Source organism: Oncorhynchus gorbuscha, linkage group LG12 (assembly GCF_021184085.1).
Source record: "Oncorhynchus gorbuscha isolate QuinsamMale2020 ecotype Even-year linkage group LG12, OgorEven_v1.0, whole genome shotgun sequence".
Classification (NCBI taxonomy): Eukaryota; Metazoa; Chordata; class Actinopteri; order Salmoniformes; family Salmonidae; genus Oncorhynchus; species Oncorhynchus gorbuscha.
The window spans coordinates 79,763,124-79,775,623 of NC_060184.1; the positions used below are offsets into that span (position 1 = coordinate 79,763,124).

The 12,500-nt window shown below is 47.3% G+C and overlaps 1 protein-coding gene across 2 annotated transcripts in view; it reads right to left on the reverse strand.

The window, feature by feature from the left end:
* LOC123991430 (nuclear receptor coactivator 2-like) overlaps positions 1-12,500 on the reverse strand; it is a 262,415-nt gene that overhangs the window by 88,396 nt on the left and 161,519 nt on the right. For both annotated transcript variants that reach the window (XM_046293020.1, XM_046293019.1), the window contains 4 exons: positions 10,618-10,839; positions 7,600-7,701; positions 5,451-5,591; positions 4,683-4,830 (listed from right to left, as the gene is read on the reverse strand). In XM_046293020.1, coding sequence (XP_046148976.1) covers positions 4,683-4,830; positions 5,451-5,591; positions 7,600-7,701; positions 10,618-10,839 — 613 coding nt within the window. The remainder of the gene's footprint in view (positions 1-4,682; positions 4,831-5,450; positions 5,592-7,599; positions 7,702-10,617; positions 10,840-12,500) is intronic.

The window sequence follows — 12,500 nt, forward strand, 5'->3', positions numbered from 1 at the left end:
TTAACATGGCATAAGTCTTGTGTAGAATTGCAGGAAATGAGCTTTAAAAAGGGCAACATTTTCCCTACGCCTCCATTTGTAAGTCGCTCTGGATAAGAGCGTCTGCTAAATGACTTAAATGTAAATGTAATGGCAAAATGAGCAGAATGACATGAACATGTGTTCTCTCTCTGCCATCAAGTTGGGGGACAGTCAAATGTTTTTCCCCGCGAGACAGGGGGGCCCCCACCAACCAAATCTCACGTAGGGCCGAAAAACGTCTAGGGCCGGCCCAGACTAATGGTACAATGCATTTAGTGAAGTAATTTCAAGTAATTTAACTGCACAAAGTATTTTAAAGTAATTTAAAGTAATTTAACTGCACAAAGTAATTTAAAGTAATTTAACTGCACAAAGTATTTTAAAGTAATTTAAAGTAATTTAACTGCACAAAGTAATTTAAAGTAATTTAACTGCACAAAGTATTTTAAAGTAATTTAAAGTAATTTAACTGCACAAAATATTTTAAAGTAATTTAAAGTAATTTAACTGCACAAGGTAATTTCAAGTAATTTAACTGCACAAAGTATTTTAAAGTAATTTACAGTAATTTAACTGCACAAAGTAATTTAAAGTAATTTAACTGCACAAAGTATTTTAAAGTAATTTAACTGCACAAAGTAATTTAAAGTAATTTAACTGCACAAAGTATTTTAAAGTAATTTAACTGCACAAAGTAATTTAAAGTAATTTAACTGCACAAAGTAATTTAAAGTAATTTAACTGCACAAACGGATGAATTGCACAAAGCAGTTGACTGTGGGTACGTAAACATACTGCTGCCCCTCATGATGAGTTCAGATCTTCATGTGGCCCCCACCCCTGTCAATGTCGCCATTTGTGTAGTTCAGTCCCCAATTAATCCCCCTCCCACACACCCCTTGAGACAGACAGGTCCCCACAGAGTGACAGACAGGTCCCCCACAGAGTGACAGACAGGTCCCCCACAGAGTGACAGACAGGTCCCCCACAGAGTGACAGACAGGTCCCCATAGAGTGACAGACAGGTCCCCACAGAGTGACAGACAGGTCCCCATAGAGTGACAGACAGGTCCCCACAGAGTGACAGACAGGTCCCCACAGAGTGACAGACAGGTCCCCACAGACTGACAGACAGGTCCCCACAGAGTGACAGACAGGTCCCCATAGAGTGACAGACAGGTCCCCACAGAGTGACAGACAGGTCCCCATAGAGTGACAGACAGGTCCCCACAGATTGACAGACAGGTCCCCACAGAGTGACAGACAGGTCCCCATAGAGTGACAGACAGGTCCCCCACAGAGTGACAGACAGGTCCCCACAGAGTGACAGACAGGTCCCCATAGAGTGACAGACAGGTCCCCACAGAGTGACAGACAGGTCCCCACAGAGTGACAGACAGGTCCCCACAGAGTGACAGACAGGTCCCCACAGAGTGACAGACAGGTCCCCCACAGAGTGACAGACAGGTCCCCACAGACTGACAGACAGGTCCCCACAGAGTGACAGACAGGTCCCCACAGACAGGTCCCCACAGAGTGACAGACAGGTCCCCACAGAGTGACAGACAGGTCCCCATAGAGTGACAGACAGGTCCCCACAGAGTGACAGACAGGTCCCCACAGAGTGACAGACAGGTCCCCATAGAGTGACAGACAGGTCCCCACAGAGTGACAGACAGGTCCCCACAGAGTGACAGACAGGTCCCCACAGAGTGACAGACAGGTCCCCATAGAGTGACAGACAGGTCCCCACAGAGTGACAGACAGGTCCCCATAGAGTGACAGACAGGTCCCCACAGAGTGACAGACAGGTCCCCATAGAGTGACAGACAGGTCCCCACAGAGTGACAGACAGGTCCCCACAGAGTGACAGACAGGTCCCCACAGAGTGACAGACAGGTCCCCACAGAGTGACAGACAGGTCCCCATAGAGTGACAGACAGGTCCCCACAGAGTGACAGACAGGTCCCCACAGCATGAAGTCATTCAGGTGCAGCTCACACACAGTATAAGTTGAATATGGATATGAGGCCATTGAGAAGGGCACCAACATGCAAGAACAGGTCACTCAAACACCCCTGAAACCCTAATGTAAACCACTAGCTACACCCTGAAACCCTAATGTAAACCACTAGTTACACCCTGAAACCCTCATGTAAACCACTAGCTACACCCTGAAACCCTAATGTAAACCACTCTAGTTACACCCTGAAACCCTAATGTAAACCACTAGCTACACCCTGAAACCCTCATGTAAACCACTCTAGTTACACCCTGAAACCCTAATGTAAACCACTAGTTACACCCTGAAACCCCTAATGTAAACCACTAGTTACACCCTGAAACCCTAATGTAAACCACTAGCTACACCCTGAAACCCCTAATGTAAACCACTAGCTACACCCTGAAACCCTAATGTAAACCACTAGCTACACCCTGAAACCCCTAATGTAAACCACTAGCTACACCCTGAAACCCTAATGTAAACCACTAGCTACACCCTGAAACCCTAATGTAAACCACTAGCTACACCTTGAAACCCTAATGTAAACCACTAGCTACACCCTGAAACCCCTAATGTAAACCACTATCTACACCCTGAAACCCTAATGTAAACCACTAGCTACACCCTGAAACCCTAATGTAAACCACTAGCTACACCTTGAAACCCTCATGTAAACCACTCTAGCTACACCCTGAAACCCCTAATGTAAACCACTAGCTACACCCTGAAACCCTAATGTAAACCACTAGCTACACCCTGAAACCCCTAATGTAAACCACTAGCTACACCTTGAAACCCTAATGTAAACCACTAGCTACACCTTGAACCCCCTAATGTAAACCACTAGCTACACCCTGAAACCCCTAATGTAAACCACTAGCTACACCCTGAAACCCTCATGTAAACCACTCTAGTTACACCCTGAAACCCTAATGTAAACCACTAGTTACACCCTGAAACCCTAATGTAAACCACTAGTTACACCCTGAAACCCTAATGTAAACCACTAGCTACACCCTGAAACCCTCATGTAAACCACTCTAGTTACACCCTGAAACCCTAATGTAAACCACTAGTTACACCCTGAAACCCTGATGTAAACCACTCTAGTTAACACCCCTGAAACCCTAATGTAAACCACTAGTTACACCCTGAAACCCCTAATGTAAACCACTAGTTACACCCTGAAACCCTAATGTAAACCACTAGCTACACCCTGAAACCCTCATGTAAACCACTCTAGTTACACCCTGAAACCCTAATGTAAACCACTAGTTACACCCTGAAACCCTGATGTAAACCACTCTAGTTAACACCCCTGAAACCCTAATGTAAACCACTAGTTACACCCTGAAACCCCTAATGTAAACCACTAGTTACACCCTGAAACCCTAATGTAAACCACTAGCTACACCCTGAAACCCTAATGTAAACTACTAGCTACACCCTAAAACCCTAATGTAAACCACTAGCTACACCTTGAAACCCTAATGTAAACCACTAGCTACACCCTGAAACCCTCATGTAAACCACTCTAGTTACACCCTGAAACCCTAATGTAAACCACTAGCTACACCCTGAAACCCTAATGTAAACCACTAGCTACACCCTGAAACCCCTAATGTAAACCACTAGCTACACCCTGAAACCCTAATGTAAACCACTAGCTACACCCTGAAACCCCTAATGTAAACCACTAGCTACACCTTGAAACCCTAATGTAAACCACTAGCTACACCTTGAAACCCCTCATGTAAACCACTAGCTACACCCTGAAACCCCTAATGTAAACCACTAGCTACACCCTGAAACCCTAATGTAAACCACTAGCTACACCCTGAAACCCCTAATGTAAACCACTAGCTACACCCTGAAACCCCTAATGTAAACCACTAGTTACACCCTGAAACCCTAATGTAAACCACTCTAGTTACACCCTGAAACCCTAATGTAAACCACTAGTTACACCCTGAAACCCTAATGTAAACCACTAGTTACACCCTGAAACCCTAATGTAAACCACTCTAGTTACACCCTGAAACCCTCATGTAAACCACTAGCTACACCCTGAAACCCTCATGTAAACCACTCTAGTTACACCCTGAAACCCTAATGTAAACCACTAGTTACACCCTGAAACCCTAATGTAAACCACTAGTTACACCCTGAAACCCTAATGTAAACCACTAGTTACACCCTGAAACCCTAATGTAAACCACTAGTTACACCCTGAAACCCTAATGTAAACCACTCTAGTTACACCCTGAAACCCTAATGTAAACCACTAGCTACACCCTGAAACCCTCATGTAAACCACTCTAGTTACACCCTGAAACCCTAATGTAAACCACTAGTTACACCCTGAAACCCTAATGTAAACCACTAGTTACACCCTGAAACCCTAATGTAAACCACTAGTTACACCCTGAAACCCTAATGTAAACCACTCTAGTTACACCCTGAAACCCTAATGTAAACCACTCTATGTACACCCTGAAGACCCCTAATGTAAACCACTCTAGTTACACCCTGAAACCCTCATGTAAACCACGCTCTGAGTTTGGTGTCAAGGGTCAGGGTTCGTACCTCTGTAGCAGGTGTAGAGACACGTAGAGCTGGGGTTCAGGGGTTAGGGGTCAGGGGTTAGGGAACGTACCTCTGTAGCAGGTGTAGAGACATGTAGAGCTGAGGTTCGTTGGTGGCAGGGGAGCGGACCAGCTTGCTCTTGGTGTGAGCCGACACGATGGTCCCGTCTGACAGAGAGAACCTGTAGATGGGGCTGAATGCCTGGCCGTGATGCAACACTGGAAAGAGACACACGGGGAAGGACCTACTGTGTTAAAAAGGAAATCTGGGATTCAAACGACAACAAAGCAGTCACCCCATCACATGTTTTGGTAAACAGCTGAGTGACGATGCTGGAGAAATGTAACCACTCAAATTCGTGGACGGAGCTTTGGATTCAAGGACTAACATGATGTGTTTTGATTGTCTAAGATGATATAGGCCTCGTCTTGTAGTCTAAGATGATATAGGCCTCGTCTGATGGTCCTGTGTAGCTCAGTTGGTAGAGCATGGCGCTTGTAACGCCAGGGTAGTGGGTTCGATCCCCGGGACCACCCATACGTAGAATGTATGCACACATGACTGTAAGTCGCTTTGGATAAAAGCGTCTGCTAAATGGCATATATTATTATTATTATATTATTATTATTAAGATGATATCGGCCTCGTCTTGTAGTCTAAGATGATATCGGCCTCGTCTTGTAGTCTAAGATGATATAGGTCTCGTCAGGTAGTCTAAGATGATACTACAGGCCTCGTCTTGTAGTCTAAGATGATATAGGCCTCGTCAGGTAGTCTAAGATGATATAGACCTCGTCTGGTAGTCCAAGACGATATAGACCTCGTCTGGTAGTCTCACCCTCTTGTTGGTGTCTCTTGGCGAAGGACATCTCTCCGTCGTTCTGTAGGTGAAACCTCTGGATGCTTCTCCTCACCAGGTCTTCCCAGCCAGGCTTCATAGAGGCTCTCAGAAGACTGGTGTCTAGTGACGTGATCTTACCTAGGGACACAGCGGAGAGAGAGAGAGTCAGGCTACTGATCACAAATGCTCACACGCATGAGGTCAGGTTATTGAGCTTACATGCACACACGCGCGCACACACACGCACGCACGCGCACGCGCACACGCACGCACACGCACACACACACACACACACACACACACACACACACACACACACACACACACACACACACACACACACACACACACACACACACACACACACACACACACACACACACATAGACCTCTCTGTGTCGTTCACACACGCTGTTCTGTCATACTTCCGGCACCGCCAGAAGAGGACTGGCCACCCCACATAATATATAGCCTGGTTCCTCTCTAGGTTTCTTATCTCCACCCGGCACAGCCAGAAGAGGACTGGCCACCCCACATAGCCTGGTTCCTCTCTAGGTTTCTTCCTAGGTTTTGGCCTTTCTAGGGAGTGTTTCCTAGCCACCGTGCTTCTACACCTGCATTGCTTGCTGTTGGGGGTTTTAGGCTGGGTTTCTGTACAGCACTTTGAGATATCAGCTGATGTACGAAGGGTTTTATAAATACATTTGATTTGATTTGATACTCCCTGTCCAGTGTGCATGGAGGCTGAACCAGAGCGGGCAGGTAGACTGCAGGTAGACCGCAGGTAGACCGCAGGTAGACTGCAGGTAGACCGAAGGTAGACCGCAGGTAGACTACAGAAAGACCGCAGGTAGACTGCAGGTAGACTACAGGAAGACTGCAGGTAGACTGCAGGTAGACTGCAGGTAGACCGCAGGTAGACCGCAGGTAGACTGCAGGTAGACCGCAGGTAGACTGCAGGTAGACCGCAGGTAGACCGCAGGTAGACTACAGGAAGACCGCAGGTAGACTGCAGGTAGACTACAGGAAGACTGCAGGTAGACTGCAGGTAGACTGCAGGTAGACCGCAGGTAGACTGCAGGTAGACCGCAGGTAGACCGCAGGTAGACCGCAGGAAGACCGCAGGTAGACTGCAGGTAGACTACAGGAAGACTGCAGGTAGACTGCAGGTAGACTGCAGGTAGACTGCAGGTAGACTGCAGGTAGACCGCAGGTAGAATGCAGGTAGACCGCAGGTAGACCGCAGGTAGACTGCAGGTAGACCGCAGGTAGACTGCAGGTAGACCGCAGGGTGAGTGACAGACTAAAGACGTAGGTACAGTGCCAGAACAGCAGTACACCAGGGTCACGGGTTGGGTATTGACCAGGCTTTGGGACAGCAGTACACTAGGGTCACGGGTTGGGTATTGACCAGGCTTTGGGACAGCAGTACACTAGGGTCACGGGTTGGGTATTGACCAGGCTTTGGGACAGCAGTACACTAGGGTCACGGGTTGGGTATTGACCAGGCTTTGGGACAGCAGTACACCAGGCTCACGGGTTGAGTATTGACCAGGTTTTGGGACAGCAGTACACCAGGGTCACGGGTTGAGTATTGACCAGGCTTTGGGACAGCAGTACACCAGGGTCACGGGTTGAGTATTGACCAGGCTTTGGGCTCGCACTCAGACCACACTCTCTCTCTACCATATCGCTTCACAGTGACACCTTGAGAAGAGTTCCTTTGTCACTAGAAACCTCATTTAAAGACTAATGTGATTGGTTATAATATGTCTGGTCGTACCAGTCTGGCTGTGTGATTGGTTATAATCTGTCTGGTCGTACCAGTCTGGCTGTGTGATTGGTTATAATCTGTCTGGTCGTACCAGTCTGGTGTGTGATTGGTTAGGGTATTGCTGGTCATTTATAGATTGTTTTCCGATTGGTTAAGATCCGTCTGGTGGACAGCATTGGTCATTATTCAGGCCGTGTGATTGGTTATTGGCAGCTTGGTGGTATGATTCAGTGGATGTGATTGGTTATTGGCAGCCTGGTAGTATGATTCAGTGGATGTGATTGGTTAATGTCTGGTCTGGTGGTATGATCCTCGCCGTGTGATTGTTTATGCCAGGTCAGGTGGTAGGATTTCAGTGCTGTGATTGGTTACCTTGCAGGTCCTGGCGGGTGGTGAAGCTCTCGTGCGCGGGAAGAATTGGCACCGCCTTCATGGGCATCCTGCGAGCCACACAAATCAGACATGACTGGAAGTCTAGAAGGAGAGGGAGAGGGAGAGAGAGAGAGGTGGGAGGGATAGAGAAAGGGGGAGGGGAAGAGAGAGGGAGAGGAGAAGAGAGGGAGAGGAGAAGAGAGGAGAGAAGGGAGAGAGGTGGAGAGAGAAAGATGGGAGGGAGAGAGAGGGAGAAAGAGGGAGAGAGAGGTGGGGAGGATAGAGAAAGGGGGAGGGGAAGAGAGACAGGGAGAGGAGAAGAGAGGGAGAGGAGAAGAGAGGAGAGAAGGGAGAGAGAAAGAAGGGAGGGAGAGAGAAAGATGAGAGGGAGAGAACTTGAAACACGGTTTATTTCCAGTATGTGTTGTTATTTATCTAGTAGTTATTAATGATTGTGGGGCGCAGGGCTCCTTCACTACAGAGGGAACATGGTGACATGATGACAGTATAACAGGGGACATGATGACAGTATAACAGGGGACATGATGACAGTATAACAGGGGACATGATGACAGTATAACAGGGGACATGATGACAGTATAACAGGGGACAGGGGACATGATGACAGTATAACAGGGGACATGATGACAGTATAACAGGGGACATGATGACAGTATAACAGGGGACAGGGGACATGATGACAGTATAACAGGGGACATGATGACAGTATAACAGGGGGACATGATGACAGTATAACAGGATGTAACAGGGGACATGATGACAGTATAACAGGGGACATGATGACAGTATAACAGGACACAGGATGACAGTATAACAGGGGACATGATGACAGTATAACAGGGGACATGATGACAGTATAACAGGAGACATGGTGACAGTATAACAGGATGTAACAGGGGACATGATGACAGTATAACAGGGGACATGATGACAGTATAACAGGATGTAACAGGGGACATGATGACAGTATAACAGGGGACATGATGACAGTATAACAGGGGACAGGGGACATGATGACAGTATAACAGGGGACATGATGACAGTATAACAGGGGACATGATGACAGTATAACAGGGGACAGGGGACATGATGACAGTATAACAGGGGACATGATGACAGTATAACAGGGGGACATGATGACAGTATAACAGGATGTAACAGGGGACATGATGACAGTATAACAGGGGACATGATGACAGTATAACAGGACACAGGATGACAGTATAACAGGGGACATGATGACAGTATAACAGGGGACATGATGACAGTATAACAGGAGACATGGTGACAGTATAACAGGATGTAACAGGGGACATGATGACAGTATAACAGGGGACATGATGACAGTATAACAGGATGTAACAGGGGACATGATGACAGTATAACAGGGGACATGATGACAGTATAACAGGATGTAACAGGGGACATGATGACAGTATAACAGGGGACATGATGATAGTATAACAGGATGTAACAGGGGACATGATGACAGTATAACATGATGTAACAGGGGACATGATGACAGTATAACAGGATGTAACAGGGGACATGATGACAGTATAACAGGGGGAAATGATGACAGTATAACAGGGGACATGATGACAGTATAACAGGATGTAACAGGGGACATGATGACAGTATAACAGGGGACATGATGACAGTATAACAGGGGACATGATGACAGGATAAACAGGATGTAAAAGGGGACACGATGACAGTATAACAGGGGACATGATGACAGTATAACAGGGGACATGATGACAGTATAACAGGATGTAACAGGAGACATGATGACAGTATAACATGATGTAACAGGGGACAGGGGACATGATGACAGTATAACAGGAGACATGATGACAGTATAACAGGATGTAACAGGGGACAGGGGACATGATGACAGTATAACAGGGGACATGATGACAGTATAACAGGATGTAACAGGGGACAGGGGACATGATGACAGTATAACAGGATGTAACAGGGGACATGATGACAGTATAACATGGGACATGATGACAGTATAACAGGGGACATGATGACAGTATAACAGGGGACATGATGACAGTATAACAGGGGACATGATGACAGGATAACAGGATGTAACAGGGGACATGATGACAGTATAACAGGGGACATGATGACAGTATAACAGGGGACATGATGACAGTATAACAGGATGTAACAGGGGACATGATGACAGTATAACATGATGCAACAGGGGACATTATGACAGTATAACAGGGGACATGATGACAGGATAACAGGATGTAACAGGGGACATGATGACAGTATAACAGGGGACATGATGACAGCATAACACGGGACATGATGACAGTATAACAGGGGACATGATGACAGTATAACAGGGGACATGATGACAGTATAACAGGGAACAGGGGACATGATGACAGTATACCACGGGACATGATGACAGTATAACAGGGGACATGATGACAGGATAACAGGATGTAACAGGGGACATGATGACAGTATAACAGGGGACATGATGACAGTATAACAGGATGTAACAGGGGACATGATGACAGTATAACAGGATGTAACAGGGGACAGGGGACATGATGACAGTATAACAGGATGTAACAGGGGACATGATGACAGTATAACATGATGTAACAGGAGACAGGGGACATGATGACAGTATAACAGGATGTAACATGGGACAGGGGACATGATGACAGTATAACAGGGGACATGATGACAGTATAACAGGATGTAACAGGGGACATGATGACAGTATAACAGGGGACATGATGACAGTATAACAGGGGACATGATGACAGGATGTAACAGGGGACATGATGACAGTATAACAGGGGACATGATGACAGTATAACAGGGGACATGATGACAGTATAACAGGGGACATGATGACAGTATAACAGGGGACATGATGATGTCCCCCTCCTACTCCCCCAGTCACCTTCCTGCTCTTGGGTTTAGAGTGAATCTCTCTCCCCCTCCCCCCTCTCTCCATACCTTCTGCCTCCTCCTTGATGCTCTTGGGTTCGGAGACAGCGAAACACTGCATGGCTTCGTATTTCTGTTTCTGTCCCTCATGGTCGTTGGTCTCGTCCCTGTTGTCACTGTGAGGGTTGATGGTTTCATCCCTGTTGTCACTGTGAGGGTTGACCAGCATACGACAGTTAAATGTGTGGCTGTTCCTCTTGGGACCTTCACTGGACCATGGCACACCGTTCACTACAGAGAGAGGGAGGGAGGGAGGGAGGGAGGGAGGGGGAGGGAGGGAGGGAGGGAGGGAGGGAGGGAGGGAGGGAGGGAGGGAGGGAGGGAGGGAGGGAAAGGGAGATGGAGGGAGGGGAAGGGAGATGGGGGGAGGGGAAGGGAGAAATTAGTCATATTTAACCAATATTAGCCTATATATGCTTTTGTTTCATTCAAATGAAGATGAACAAGACAGAGAGAGAGAGAGAGAGATAGAGAGAGAGAGAGAGGGGGGAAGACAGAGGGGGAGAGAGAGAGAGATGAAGACAGAGAGAGAGAGGAAGACAGAGAGTGAGAGAGAGAGAGAGAAGGGAAGGCAGAGAGAGAGAGAGGGGAAGGTGGAGAGAGAGAGGAAGACAGAGAGCGCGCGCGAGAGAGAGGGGAAGACAGAGAGCGAGAGAGAGAAAGAGAAGAGACAGAGAGAGAGACGAAGACAGAGAGAGAGAGAGAGAGAGAGAGAGAGAGAGGGAGAGAGAGAGAGATAGAGAGAGATAGAGATAGAGAGAGGAAGACAGAGAGAGGGGAAGACAGAGAGCGAGAGAGAGAGAGAGAGGATGGATGACATGATGACAGTATAACAGGATGTAACAGGGGACATGATGACAGTATAACAGGATGTAATAGGGGACATGATGACAGTATAACAGGGGACATGATGACAGTATAACAGGGGACATGATGACAGTATAACAGGGGACATGATGACAGTATAACAGGGGACATTATGACAGTATAACAGGGGGACATGATGACAGTATAACAGGATGTAACAGGGGACATGATGACAGTATAACAGGGGACCTGATGACAGTATAACAGGATGTAACAGGGGACATGATGACAGTATAACAGGGGACATGATGACAGTATAACAGGATGTAACAGGGGACATGATTACAGTATAACAGGGGACATGATGACAGTATAACAGGGGGCATGATGACAGTATAACAGGATGTAACAGGGGACATGATGACAGTATAACAGGGGACATGATGACAGTATAACAGGGGACATGATGACAGATGAGAGAGAGAGAGAAGGGAAGGCAGAGAGAGAGAGAGAGGGGAAGGCGGAGAGAGAGAGGAAGACAGAGAGCGAGAGAGAGAGAGAGAGAGAGAGAGAGAGAGAGAGAGAGAGAGAGGGGAAGACAGAGAGACAGAGAGAAGAGACAGAGAGAGAGAGAGAGAGAGAGAGAGAGAGAGAGAGAGAGAGAGAGAGAGAGAGAGAGAGAGAGAGAGAGAGAGAGAGAGAGAGAGAGAGGGGAAGAAAGAGGGGGAGAGAGAGAGATGAAGATAGAGAGAGGGGAGACAGAGAGAGATGAAGACAGAGAGAGGGAGAAGACAGAGAGAGAGAGCGAGAGAGAGAGAGAGAGAGAGAGAGAGAGAGAGAGAGAGAGAGAGAGAGAGAGAGAGAGAGAGAGAGAGAGAGAAGGGAAGGCAGAGAGAGAGAGGGGAAGGCGGAGAGAGAGGGAAGACAGAGAGCGAGAGAGAGAGAGAGAGGGGAAGACAGAGACAGAGAGAGAGAGAGAGAGAGAGAGAGAGAGAGAGAGAGAGAGACAGAGAGAGAGAGAGAGAGAGAGAGAGAGAGAGAGAGAGAGAGAGAGAGGAAGGCAGAGAGAGAGAGAGAGAGAGAGA